The sequence below is a fragment of the Delphinus delphis genome, chromosome 9, assembly GCF_949987515.2.
Source record: "Delphinus delphis chromosome 9, mDelDel1.2, whole genome shotgun sequence".
Taxonomy (NCBI): domain Eukaryota; kingdom Metazoa; phylum Chordata; class Mammalia; order Artiodactyla; family Delphinidae; genus Delphinus; species Delphinus delphis.
Genome location: NC_082691.1, coordinates 101,361,098 through 101,375,850, shown reverse-complemented (window position 1 = coordinate 101,375,850; position 14,753 = coordinate 101,361,098). Strand labels below are relative to the sequence as shown.

Sequence of the window (14,753 nt, the reverse complement as noted above, 5' to 3'; positions counted from 1 at the left end):
GTGGCTGGGCCCATGAGCCATAGCCGCTGGGCCTGCGCGTCCAGAGCCTGTGCTCTGCAACGGGGGAGGCCACAACAGTGAGGGGCCTGCGTACCGCAAAAAAAAAAAAAAAAAAGAGTCATGTACCAAAATGTTCATTGCAGCTCTATTTACAATAGCCCAGAGATGGAAACAACCTAAGTGTCCATCATTGGATGAATGGGTAAAGAAGATGTGGCACATATATACAATGGAATATTACTCAGCCATAAAAGGAAACGAAATTGAGCTATTTGTAATGAGGTGGATGGACCTCGAATCTGTCATACAGAGTGAAGTAAGTCAGAAAGAGAAAGACGAATACCATATGCTAACACATATATATGGAATTTAAGAAAAAAAATGTCATGAAGAACCTAGGGGTAAGACAGGAATAAAGACACAGACCTACTAGAGAATGGATTTGAGGATATGGGGAACGGGAAAGGTAAGCTGTGACAAAGCGAGAGAGTGGCATGGACATATATACACTACCAAACGTAAAATAGATAGCTAGTGGGAAGCAGCCGCATAGCACAGCGAGATCACCTTGGTGCTTTGTGACCACCTAGAGGGGTGGGATAGGGAGGGTGGGAGGGAGGGAGACGTAAGAGGGAAGAGGTATGGGAACATATGTATGTGTATAACTGATTCACTTTGTTATAAAGCAGAAACTAACACGCCATTGTAAGGCAATTATATTCCAATAAAGATGTTAAAAAAAAAAAAAGACCAGCGGAGGAGCCGGCCGAGCCCAGCCTTGATTGTAGTATCAGGAAGAAATGAAATAGTTGTTGATTTCAGCCACTAAGTTTTGAGGTGTTTGTTACACAGTGATTACTGAAACAGATTTTCTGCATTAGGGGTATGTGTGTGTATTCTTATATTTCTTGATATTTTTTCACGTGAGTTTGAGGATTTAGCTTCAGTAGTTGTTACTGTATATCATTTTCTTAGATTTCAAGTTAATATATTAGATACAATTATTAGAATGTGAGACTAGGATTAAATGAAAATGTCTAGAATGTGGTTATGTAATAAGTCCTCAATAAATGTCATTATTATTACATAGCAGATATTCTGCATGTATCGATATTTTCATTTAATCTTCACAACTACCTATAAAGTATGTGCTGTTATTATATCTATTCTACAAATGAGGAAACAGACCAGGAAAACTGCCTACTGTCACATAGCTAGCTAATCACTATCCTATTATGCTTTGTAAAAAAAAAATATATGTCTTCCCTTTTTAATACTTGTTTTAAAATCAAGTTTTGTTTTTCTCTGTCTGACTTATTTCACTTAGCATAATACCCTCCAAGACAAATACTGTATGCTATCACTTACATGTGGAAAATAAAAAATGCAACAGGGACTTCCCGGGTGGTCCAGTGGTAAAAAATCAGCCCTCCAATGTAGGGGACACGGTTCGATTCCTGGTTGGGGAACTAAGATCCCACATGTTGTGGGCAACTACGCCCGTGCTCCTCAACTAGAGAGCCCATGTGCCACAAACTACAGAGGCAACGCCCCCTGGAGCCTGTGCACCACACAGGAGAGAAGCCCACATGCCTCAGCGGCTTTCCGGTTGTCGCATCTAAGGTCCCGCGTGCTGCAATGAAAATCTGACGCAGCCATAATTTAAAAATGATAAAAATTTAAAAAATTAAAAAATACAACAAAGTAGTGAATATAACAAAAAAGAAGCAGACTCACAGTTACAGAGAACAAACTAGTGGTTACCAGTGGGGAGACGGAAGGGCGGAGGGGCAACCTAGAGGTAGGGGATTAAGATGTACAAACTATTATGTATAAAATAAGCTACAAGGATATATTGTACAACACAGGGAATATAGCCAATATTTTATAGTAACTATAAATGGAGTATAACTTCTAAAAATTGTGAATCACTATATTATACATCTATAACTTAGGTAATATTGTACATCAACTATACTTCAATAAAACAAAGAAAAATCAAGTTTTATTGAGGTATAATTTATGTCTAATAAAGTTCCCATTTTAAGTGTAAAGTTAGATGGGTTTTGACAGATTTATTCACCTATGTAAAACCATTACTCGAATCAAAATAAAAAACATTTTCATCATCCCCAGAAGTTCCCTCATGCCCCACCCCACTCCCCAGCAAACACTGACCTGCTTTCCATTACTATCGATTAGTTTTTCTTGTTATAAAATTTCACATAAATAGAATCACACAATAAATTCTCTTATCGTGTGACTTCTTTCATTTAGTATAATGTTTTGAGATCCATCCATGTTGTCACATATATAAGCAGTTTCTTTTTATTGCTGAGTAGTATTCTGTTGTATGCTTATACCATAATTTGTTTCTCCAGTCACTTGTTTCCAGTGCTTCATGCTAAGAATAAAGCTTTGATGAGCATCTGTTGTATGTTTGTTGACACTGTCATTTCTCTTTGGTAATAAGCACCTTGGAATGGAGTTGCTGGGTCACATGTATTAAGTTTTTAGTTTTCTGAGCAACTACCAGTTTGCCAAAGCATTTGTACCGTTTTACACTCTCGCCAGCAACAAATGAGACCCATCCTCACTGACATCTGATATTGTCAGTTTTCTAACTCTTTAGCAGTACTGATGTGGTAGGCCATGGAAATTTGACTTTTCCCAATGACTAATGACATTGAGCATCTTTTCATATACCTCTTGACCATTTGTATATCTTCTTTTGTGAAGTGTCCAAGTGTTTTGCCTTTGTTATTGGGTTCTTTTTATTGAGTTATGTATTCTGAATAATAGTTCTTTTTCATATATATATAATATTTTCTCCTAGTTCATGGCTTCCTTTTCATTTTCTTATGTTTCAAAGAACAGAAGTTTGTAATTTTGGTAAAGCCCAGTTTAGCAGTTCTTTTGATTAGGGTTTACTCATTTTTTATCATGTAAGGAATCTTTGCCTGTCTGAAGATCATAAAAATGTTCTCATGTTTACTTCTAGAAGTATAATTGTTTTAGCTCTGAAGTTTCGGTCTGTGATCCATTTCCAGGTAATTTTTGTGTCTGAGGTAAAGGTTAAGATTCTTTTTTAAACTTGAAGTACAATTTACATACAGTAAAATTTATCCCTTTTTGTGTATGGCCCGGTTTTAGCAAGCACTCTATAGTTATGTAACCACAACCACAAGACACAGAACAGTTCCATCAACCCCCCACAATGCCCTTGTGCCCCTGTAGTCAGCCCTTACCCCCTTCTGTTTTCTGTCCCTGTAGTTTTGTCTTTTCCAGAATGTAATATAAATAGAATCACATTTGAGATTTATCCGTGTTGTTGTGTCTATCAGTAGTTCATTTCTTTTTATTGCTGAGTAGTGTTCCTTTGTATGGATTTAATATAATTTGTTTATCCAGTAACAGGTTGAAGGACATTTGGTTTGTTTCCACTTTGGGACAGTTATGAATAAAGCTGTTACAGATATATGCATACAAGTTTTTGTGTGACCATAGTTTTCATTTCTATTGGAAAAATATCTAAGAATGGGACTACTGGGTCATCTGATAAATGTGTGTTTTATTTTTAAAAAACTTTTTCCAAAGTGACTGTACCATTTTGCATCCCCACCAAAGAGAACAGTTGCTCTACATCCTCTCCAGTACTGGTATTGTCAGTGTTTTTTTATTGTAGACATTATTAATTAGATGTGTTATATCTCACTGTAATTATATTTGCATTTTCCTAATGAATAATGATAAGCATCATTTCACGGGCTTACTTGCCTTTTTTATATATAATTTGATTAGCAGCAGTTTTATTTTTTTAATAAATTTATTTTTGGCTGCGTTGGGTCTTTGTTGCTGCACACAGGCTTTCTCTAGTTGCAGCGGAGCTGGGGCTACTCTTCGTTGCGGTGCGCGGGCTTCTCGTGATGGCTTCTCTTGTTGCAGAGCTCTGGCTCTAGGTGGACAGGCCTCAGTAGTTGTGGCGCACGGGCTCAGTAGTTGTGGCACAGGGGCTTAGTTGCTCCGCGGCATGTGGGATCTTCCTGGACCAGGGCTCGAACCCGTGTCACCTGCATTGGCAGGCGGATTCTTAACCAGTGCACCACCAGGGAAGTCCTTACTTGCCGTTTGAATATTTTCTTTGTTAAAGTGTTCACATCTATTGCTCGTATGCTTAATTGGGTGGTTTTCTTATTGTTAAAGTTTGAGAGTTTGTTATATATCCTGATTCATGCCCTTTGTCGGATAACGTGCTTTGCACGTTTTCTCCAGGTCTGTGGTTTGTCTTTTCATCCCCTTAACAAGAATCTTTTACTGACCAGTTATAATTTCAATGAAGTCCAGTATATCCTTTTTTTTCTTTATGGCTTGTGCTTTTGAAATCTTTCTTAACTCAAGGTCACAGAGATTTTCTCCTGTGTTTTCTTCCAGAAGTTTCATAGTTTAGGTTTTGCAGTTGGTCTGTGATCCATTTTTTATCCTATACTTGTATATGGGATATGGTCAGGTTCTTTCTCTTTAATGTTGATATCCAGTTGTGTCAGCACCACTTGTTGAAAAAGACTGTTCCTTCTCCCTTGAATTGCCTTTGCACCTTTATCCACAATCAGCTGATCATTTATATGTGTGGATTTATCTCTGGAACCTGTATTTTGTTCCGTTAATCTATATGTCTGTTTTTATGCCAATACCACACGTCTTGATAACTGTAGTCTCCTAGTAAGTCTTGAAATCAAGTACATACTTGTTTCTTTTTAAAATTTTCTGAGGTTCTTGTTTCCCTTACAGATCAATTTTTCCATTTTTTTCCTTTTCTGGTTTGTATTAAATACCTATTTTGAAGCAGGTTAAAATGCCCATTTTTCATTTCTAGTCCGTTTTTCAGAATTTCATCCTGATCTCCCTAGTGTTTCATCCTCTCATGTCCCTCGCCTCAGTAGAAATTCTCCAGTGGTGGTTCTTCCTTTTTTGTGTGTGTGTTTCTGGCCGCACCGCGTGGTATGCAGGATCTTAGTTCCCCAGCCGGGGGTCAAACCCATGCCCCCTGCAGTGGAATCATGGAGTCTTAACCACTGGACCGCTGGGAAACTCCCTGGCTGTTCTTTTTTAAAACACATCACCACCACTTTCTAATCCTGTTGGGGGGAGGGGTGTACTTGACTTTTCACATAGGTGCCTTCCTTTCTGTTGAGATTACAGGATCCTTGTAGGTGGCAGTCAGGTGTATCATACTGACATCTTTTTCAGAATTCAGGTGATCATAGAATCCTATTATGGAATAGGATCAGTCGATGTGTGTGGACTTAAGGTGTAGTGTGTTTAGTCATCACATGCATGAGGATTCCAAGGCACAAAGGCATTAACTTCCCCAGAGACACAGCTGGGGTTCACACCATAACCTGAATTCAAATGCTGAACCTTAACCCACAGTCCTGTTTCTATTAATTGTATTTCCTCAATGCCAGGGTGTATTGTGGTTTTAATTTACTAGTGTGCTCTCATCAACCCCTGCCCCGCAAAGCTGCTGTTAACAGATGATGTTTCTTAGAATAGATGGAATCCTGGAAATGGGAAAAGTTGATTATTACGTGGTGAATACTTTTTGCCCTGTGGCGATAACCACAGTTATTCCATTATTTACTTGAAATGTATTTTATGTGAAATAGTAGGAACTTATTTCAAAAGGTGTTACCTAGATTTTTTTTAAACAGAGTATTTGTGAAAAAAAAGTTTTTTCATATTCACTTGATCATGTTTAATCTGTTTTTTAAAGTAGAAGCAATTCCTTGGATAATCTCTGGAAACTCTGGGCATGTTCAGTTACAGTCTTCACAGACCTTTATAAGATTAATTTCACCTATTCCAGTTATTCTGATGGCTGCTTTTTCTTAGTAATAGAGTTTTTGTGTGGCTGGGAATTTGGGATTACAGATTGGTGTTTGAGTTGTTTTCCTCTTACTTCCTCTGCCCTCTTCCCATCTTTACTCACTCTTTTCTATTGGGTTTTTTCATTGCCCATCATCTGGCCCCAGTCCACAGTCCTCTTGTGGGGAGCTTGCTTGGTTCCTGGTAGGACTGCGTCCTGTCCCATTTGCCACCCCCATCCCAGACACATAAAAAAATATGACCTCAGTGCTTGGTCAGCAGCTTTCTTTCACTTTCTGGCTCTGGCCTCTTCCAAGGATCATTCAAGTCAATTATTAGAAGGCATCACTGATGTTTGTTCCTTGAGAAATTTTTTTTATATATATAATTGTTTAATATATTTTTATTTATTTATTTATGGCTGTGTTGGGTCTTCGTTGCTGCGCGCGGGCTTTCTCTAGTTGCAGCTGGCGGGGTCTACTCTTCATTGTGGTGCGCGGGCTTCTCATTGCAGTGGCATCTCTTGTTGCAGAGCACGGGCTCTAGGTGAGCAGGCTTCAGTAGTTGTGGCATGTGGGCTCAGTAGTTGTGGCTCGCAGCCTCTAGAGCGCAGTCTCAGTAGTTGTGGCGCATGGGCTTAGTTGCTCCGCAGCATGTGGGATCTTCCCGGACCAGGGCTCAAACCCGTGTCCCCGGCATTGGCAGGGGGACTCTTAACCACTGCACCACCAGGGAAGTCCCCCTTGAGAAATTTTACTTCCAGATTGTGTCAGTTAAGAGTGGGTGTAGAGTCAAGTGATAAGTAATGTTTCTTAAAGCAGAGAAGACTCCTATCACTCTAAAATACAAATTTATCAAATAGAAGAGGAGTGATTTGAGTGATATTTATAAGATGCTAAAATTTTCAGTTCTGTTGCAATAATATTGCAATCAATTAGTATGCTCTTGACTGCGAAATAATTTGTCTCGTGCTGGCTTCAAGAATAAGGTTTATTCATTCACATAAATGGAAGACTAGTGGTTGACTAGTCAGTTAACTCAAGAACAGTTTCTTCCATCTCGTTTTTCCTGGCACCCTTGACCTTGGTCCAGGGGTTCTCAAACTTGTGGCACATTGGAATCACTCAGGGATCTTTTTAACAATCCCCATGCCCTGGCTGCCCCTTGTAGTAATTAAATCAGAATTACTTGAGGGTGAGGTCCAGCCAGTAGTTTTTGGAATTCCCTCTGTGTTTCTGGAGTGCAGGTAAGTTTGTGAACCAGCGTTCTAAACTTTAGAACTTGGTCTGGAGATCAGTATTACCAGGGAGCTTGGTAGAAATGGAAAATCCCACACCCCACCCCAGATCAAATAGATCAGCAATCTACACTTTAACGTAGTCCCTAGGAGAACTGCTTATTCTTTAACATTAGGGAAGCCCTGCTTTAGAACACTGGTTTTCAAACTTCCAGACATGCTGGAATCACTGGAGGAGTTTGAAAAATACTGAGTGAAGCATGGGCCCCACCCTAGAAATTCTGATATATAGGGGTTACCTGAAGTGTTACCTAGAATCTGGGTTTTGCTATTGCATCCTATAGTATTCAAGACGTTCATTTGTCCCCCGTTATTTCCTGTAAATTGGTAGTTAAATCTAGCAGTTTGGTCAGATTTAGGTGGTTTCTTTCTCTTTTTCCTTCCCCAGCCTCCTTAAAATTGCTTCCAGGGTAGTGGTCTGTGTTTGTCTCAGGAGACCCACGATATCTGGTTATTTCTCCTTTCGCGGCATTAACAGCTGCTCCTCACCATTGCTTACATTCACTAGTTTAAAAAACCATGGTAATTATTTGTTATATTCTTTTGTTTACAAGGAATAGATACATATTTTCTCCAATTTATTGCATTTCTTGTGCTTTTTTATTTTACTGTACTTCTCACTATTAGAATTTATGTACCAAGCAATTTCTGTCTGTTTGTTCGCTGATATATCCCGACGCCTAGAACCGTGCCTGGAACATAATAGCTGCTTAATAGCTATTTGAGAAATTAATGAATTAATCCATACTCAGGGACTTGAAAACTCGGGATTCAGAATGGAATGAAATGTTACCAAGCTTGACACTATTAAAAATACAGGGCTTCCCTGGTGGCGCAGTGGTTGGGAGTCCGCCTGCCGATGCAGGGGACACGGGTTCATGCCCCGATCCGGGAAGATCCCACATGCCGCGGAGCGGCTGGGCCCGTGAGCCATGGCCGCTGAGCCTGTGCGTCCGGAGCCTGTGCTCCGCAACGGGAGAGGCCATGGCAGTGAGAGGCCCGCATACTGAAAAAAAAAAAAACCGCCGTTGTGAGGCAGAACCGGGAGGAAAAAAGGTGTTTGGACAGCTTGGGGAGTGCACCTCCTTATTTTACAGAGTGAATAGTGCAGCTCTTCTGTCTGTAACTGATGAAGCTACAAGTCCAGGTTTCAGTGCGAGTAGTGTAACCATTTAGCTATGGGGAGCTGGAGGGGAGAATAGACCACCTGCAGCTTGGTGGCTGTGTCAGCATCTGGTCCTTATGGAGGCAGACATCCCAAAGTCACATCGTGCCTCTGGCCAATAGTTTCTTGGAATTGTTATTATACGTTGCATGCTTCACTGTTCTTTGATTTCTTTTGTTAAGTGAAAGAGCTGCTGCTCTTGCTTAATTGCCTCCGTAGCTTTAGCCTCTGTTTTCCTGACTTTTTACTTCAAGACTCCTCAAACCAGAGGCTACACACTTTTTGTCAGGTACTGTAGTCAGATTACTACAGGACACACAGGTCACGTGCATCCCCATGGCTGCGTTTGATCTGGGTTAGTGGGGTGGAACTTTAAGTGACTGAGATCATTTTCTGGAGGATGCGCTTAGCTCTGTGGTCAGGGATATAGCACCCAACGGCTGCAGCACCCAGCCAAGTCTTTCTATAGCACTGAGAGCAGAAGGGGAACGTAAGTCAGGGTGTGCTCCCCTGGATTTTTAAACATATTTAATAAGTATGTCAGAGGCATGTGAACAAACCATATGGATTGGAGTTAAACCAGTAGAGAAACGAAGAATGTGTTTAGAACTGTTTCAGGAGGAAGGTTTGAAGGAGACCAGGAGCTGGGATGGGATGTAGAGCCCAGGTCCTGGAATCGCTTCTGTGGAAAGAAGGGTGTGCTGCCCGCTTCCTCTGCGCTGTGGTAATAATTTGAAGAGGGCCAGGCAGGCGGGCTGCGTTGCACAGCCCAGGGGCTCCCTTCACGCTGTCTGACGTGCACAGAGCCAAGGCAAAGGTGAGTGGAAGACAGCGGTGTCACAGCAGTTACCTCTAAGGTTCAGCCCCAGCTTGTAGTCATGGCTGTGTCCCAGTTCCTGGCCCATGTTTTGTGTTCTTTAAATGCTTATGATCTGAGCTGCTGGGAGGAACTGGAAGATTTGGGAACACCCTGCATACAGGAGGAGGTAGGTGATTTAGAATGGTCACATTTGAACTTGGCACCTGAGGGGGGAGTGGTAATTAAACTTCAGGGTGCAGCACATGAGTGGGGGTTTGTTAATACTCCTGCCTGGGAGGTTTGGGTGGGGCTTAGGAATTTGCAGTTGCAGTAAGTTGCCCTGGGATGCTGCTGGAACCACACTTGGCTGCTTTGTTGGGAAAGGGACACTCAGAAAGGATTCCTAAAGACAGGACAGAGCGAGGCGGGGCGGGGGGGGGGGGGGGGGGGCACAGCTTGAGAATGGTTGCCAAGCCACAGGGTTGGGAGCTTTTCTGCAGCTAAGCTCAACAGGCTCACAAAAGGCCAAAGATTAGATTAAGATCATAGAATTATCAGCCCAGAGAAAGGAAATTGACAGGTTCTGATAAAAGAGTAGTGCATGGTGCACAGTGATTTATCTTGGGACTTAAACTGATAGGGAAGGAAGTGAACCGTGGTAGAGATTGGAGATTCAGGAGACTCGTAGAGCAGGGTATATCTAACTTTTTGGGCTTCGGTCTGTAGTAAGAAATACATTGTACGTTGTGACCCAGTCATAAATGTTTATACAGCTGAAAGCTCCAGAACGACTTTATTATTTGCAGTCCACTCGAGTGTTCCTATTTCTTTAAAAACGTGCTGGTCCTAGCTCAGTATGTTGATTTCATGATCTGGTGGGTTTACAACCCCTGGTTTGAAAACATTGCTTCCAGAGATGGTCTGGATTAGGTGATGGGACTCAGAAGGTGAGGGCACTGGGAAGACACACCACCTGCTTATTGATTGGTTCGTGGGAGGTGCAGGGTTGGAGGTGGAGTCGTCTGGGTGTTTCATGTCGTGCTCAGGAGGTGGTTGCTGAAGTGTGTGGAGGTGGTTATTATTGGTGGCAAGACCCCATAAGCTTGGAAGCTGAACTGTTAGTCAGTTCGTCTGCATGGACATCGAAGTCCCGTAAGGCAAGCTTAAGGACTCAAGGTAAAAATGAAAGCAGTTCTTGGGATGGGTTGTATGCTAGGTGCATGACGTTGGTCCTGATGGACCCTTCTGCCCAACGATTTGATAGCCTAGCAGATTGAAACCTACTCCTCCCCATTTTATCCCCGTGAACAAGTGACTGTCTGCTGTTCCAGAGGATGGTGGTTTAGGGGTGGGGAGTGATATATAAGTAATTTTTTTTCTTTATGGAGAATAAACATGAAAAGTTGTTCAAAATTAATCTGAAAAGTATTAAAACGTTTATATAAATAGTGCCCATTTTATAACAATTGTGAAGTGTGAGAGATTCAGTTAACGACCTTGAAGGTATATCTTCTGTTGTGGAAATACTGGGTGAAAAAACTTACTGTGCTAAATTACCATTGCAAAAAATATATATAGGGTAATGCTGTTTTCAGCTGGTAAAAGTTCAGAAGAAACTTTTTAAAAATAATTTTTATGACTTTTAAAACTAAGGCGGTTCTTAGTTTGGAGGGAAAATACTTGGAAGTTAATTGTGGGATACTGAGATATATTTTCCAACCTCTTATAGTACTGTTATATCATAAAACGAGTGATTTATGTCTGTGTTGATAGACACACATCTGGGCACGTGCTGCTTTTCCACTTATTTCAGATCACTCCTATATTGCTTTCGTATAACATTTCTCCAGAGTAGATCTGGAGTTGGGATTCTCTTCAGACTGTACAAATTAATGCACCTTTCGAGAGCATGATCATTGTTGAAACATCTTCAGGAAATAACTAGTGTTTCAGAATCTGAATTTGATAAGGACAAAAGCCAAATAAATGTATGAACTTCTTATGAGGGGAAAATTTTAAAGGTGCTCAAGTAAAGAACATAATTTGCTGTAGATCAACAAAGTCTTTTGTAGCTGCTGCAAGCAAACTGCTTGCGAAACTTGATCAAAGAGCCGAATTGCTGCTTTGGAGGATGAGGATGGTAAGGACGTCTCTGAAAGCCAGAAATTACTAGAACCAGGACTGAGAACACTATGAGCAGTGGCCTTTATTTACTAAGAATAATTATCATTTAGTGCTGACTTGTAAAGATTTCAGCACTAGTTGTCTTCTATATAATTCTACTTTTTAATGGAAACCGTAGAGAACCACTGTGTCAAGTCTGCAAATGTAGCCTCCCTGTCCCTTCTTAATTTAAGTAATTAATGATCTCCCTTAGGGGGGAGTCCAAGGATGGGAGACCCAAGGGAGACCTAGCTCTTCTTCAGTCCTGCTTCTGCTGATGAATAATCCCTTTTTCCGAGGACCAATCTGATTGGGAAGTCCAGCTTGCCCCCTGAGGAACTGCAGTTTTAAATCTTGTGTCCCAGTTACTTGTGAAGGTGATAGTTTGCTGTCAACCTGCATTGTGATTTGGGTTGAACTACATTGTCTGCTTTTGCCAGAATAATTACTTGTGTTTTCAAGTTAAATGTCCATTTAGCCTGTCAAATAATTTATGCCCTTTATAAAGGTACAAATGAGGAGCTCTTCTTGGGATATGTGCCAATAATTGTATTTTTAAGTGTGGTCCAGTCGTTATCTATAACTCCATCTTTGCACTTTATCTCATGCTGTCTTGTTTACTGTGTGTAACTTGCTTTTGGTTGTGGCTTCTGAAATTTCACCTGATCAGTCCTGAGGCTATTCTCTCCCCCTCCCCTCACCCCTGCAAGTAAGGCTGTTGAGACTTAGCTGGTGCCAGTACATAATGGTTTGTTACCATCTAATCCAGTGTTTCCTACTGGTTTCCCTCCTCTTTGGGGGAACTTAGGATGTATATCACACCCTCTTTCTTTTCACTATTTTTAATCCAGTTCTGCTTTTTAAAAGTTTTAAAAATCATTTTAAATTCCTTTTGTTTTTAATTCTTCAAAGGCTCTAAAGAAGTTTATTTTCTTTCTAAAATTTTTCAGTTTTGCTAACTTACAAAAGAGGGTTTTTTCCCTTGCTGCTTTCATTACATAAAATAGCTTTGCTGTATTTTGAGCTAAATGCTCCTTTATGGGCTAGCTTATATAACATGGTTCCTTTTGAGCACAATCCGTTTGAAGTGTGTGGCGTTCCTGGACTACCACTGTATCCCTATGTCACAGGCAGGCCCGTGCTTGGACACCAGCACAGACTAGAACTGTGTTTCCTAGTCATGTGTATAAATTGACACCTTCTGTAGTATCTGAGTGTGCCCTCCGGAGGTCTGAGCCCACATGTCTACAGTGTGTTGGGCACTGCGCTGGTCTTGGTAGACTAATTAGTGAAAGAGAATTTCAGCTAACTTTAAGCACTAAAAAGAAATAAAACAAGGCGGCTGTGAGAGAGTGACTGTGAGGGAGCTGGCGCCACCTTCGGTTGGGCGGTCTCGGAGAAGGGACGTTTGAGCGGAGGCCAGAATAACGATAAAAGGGAGTCTGTACATTCAGAGATGGGGGGTGGCCGGGACAAAGGCACAAAGGCGGGCAGGAACTTGGCAGGGATAGAAGGATGTGACTGGAGCCTGGGAGGGCCCGGGAGGAGGAGGGAGGGCAGCAGATGAGGTAGGGAAGGGGGCAGAGCAGGGCACCCGCGGGGAGAGCCCGGGATTGTGGGCAGGGTTAGGAGCTGGGGGTTATTCTGATGGCGGTGAGGATTTTAAGCAGGGAAGTAACATTTAATTTTCAAAAGCTCTTGTAGGCTGCTTTGTAGAGAAGGATTTCAGTTGTTCGTCATTCTGGAGACGCTCTGAACGGTGCTTAGCTGCTCACGAGGAGCGGGCAGTCCTGCCAACTTGGGGCTTTTCTCGTTGTCTCCCCGCAGCCCCTACTTATAAGCTCGCGTATTAGTTTATTTGAGTGTATGGGGACTGCCCTTGGTGTGAAAACACTGTGCGCCCTGTGGACCGCACCTCTCCGTGGTCTGGAGGAGGACAGGCCCAACCCAAACCCCAGGAGCGTAAAACTGGTTTTACCAAACCTCTCTCCTTGGTTCTCCCTGCGCCTCCTTTGAGATGGAAGTTCCGTGAGATATGGCGAGCATGTAGAGTGTGTGCTTAATAATGATCTGAGGACGCGTGAGAGAAGGAAGGGTTTGGGGTGAAATTAGGGAGAGACCACTTCCTATTTCCTGCTGGTAAAATCAGTCTGCCCTTCGTATTCGCCCCACATCCGGGGGTCAACCAACCTCGGATGGAAAATATGGTGGGCGGGGGGCAGAAAGCTCCAAAATGCAGAACTTGAATTTATTGCACGCTGGCAGCTGTTTACATGGCATTTACATTGTACTATTGGGTATTATAAGTGATCTAGAGATTCAGGAGTATGTGGGGAAATGTGCTCGGCTGTATGCAAATACTACGCCTTTTTTTTTTTTTTGTGGTATAGTTGATTTACAACCTTGTGTTAGTTTCAAGTGTACAGCAAAGTGATTCAGTTATGCATATATATTATTTTTCATATTCTTTCCCATTATGGTTTATTACAGGATATTGATTGTAGTTCTCTGTGCTATACAGTGGGACCTTGTTGTTTATCTGTTTAGCAGTATATATCTGCTGATCCCAAGCTCGTAATTTATCCCTCCCCCCACCTTCCCCCTTTGGTAACCATAAATTTGTTTTCTGTGTCTGTGAGTCTGTTTCTGTTTTGTAAATAAGTTCATTAATACTACACCGTTTTATGTAAGGGACTTGAGTATCCTCGGATTTTGGTGTCTGAGGGGAGGGATGGCCGTAATGTGGCCTGTGTTCTTGCAGTGTTTCTTCACAGGGTATCCTCTTCTAAAATCCTCCACTAGAAATTTACTGACAACAGGAGGGTGAGAACTTGGGGCTCTGATTCTTGATTTGTTAACATACAGGCTCAACTATTACTGGTGATTTTGTGAAGTCAGAGCATTTCTTTATTGTCTTCTGTGTGCCAGACATTGTGAGGCCTTCAATACTGAATGATTGAGAGAGAATTTCTACCTTGAAGAAGTTTTAAAAACCGACTTTTATCACATACTTTCAGATTATCCTCTTTAAAAACTACTTGGTAACACTTATAAGTGAAGAGCCGAAAGAAACTGATCATGCTTTATTAATTTTGAATTCAAAATTAATAGCCATATTTCAGGGACACCAGAGGAAATTAGCTTAAACCTTATTTAAGAGTTTGTTTACTTTTGACAAACTATGATATGCGTACTAGTCAGTACTGTTTGTTAATGTCACAGACATGTGTAATTCATAATAGTGTAATTGCTTAAATTCCTGTAGTATATATGGAATTTATTTCCATTTAGAGTATTTCTTGGTAAAATAGTAGAATTAAAGTTTTTTTACCTTAATATGCCAGTGCGTACTCAGCTATTGCTCTCTTTTATAGGGAAATCCTCATTGACGATTCAGTTTGTTGAAGGCCAATTTGTTGATTCCTACGATCCAACCATAGAAAACAGTAAGTATTGTTTTCAAG

General features: G+C 41.3%; 1 protein-coding gene across 1 annotated transcript in view; it reads left to right on the top strand.

Moving 5' to 3' along the window:
- The window catches only part of RHEB (Ras homolog, mTORC1 binding), a 47,216-nt gene that overhangs the window by 12,375 nt on the left and 20,088 nt on the right, over positions 1-14,753 (top strand). The window contains exon 2 of the mRNA XM_060021145.1: positions 14,664-14,735. Within this exon, the coding sequence (XP_059877128.1) occupies positions 14,664-14,735 (72 nt within the window). The remainder of the gene's footprint in view (positions 1-14,663; positions 14,736-14,753) is intronic.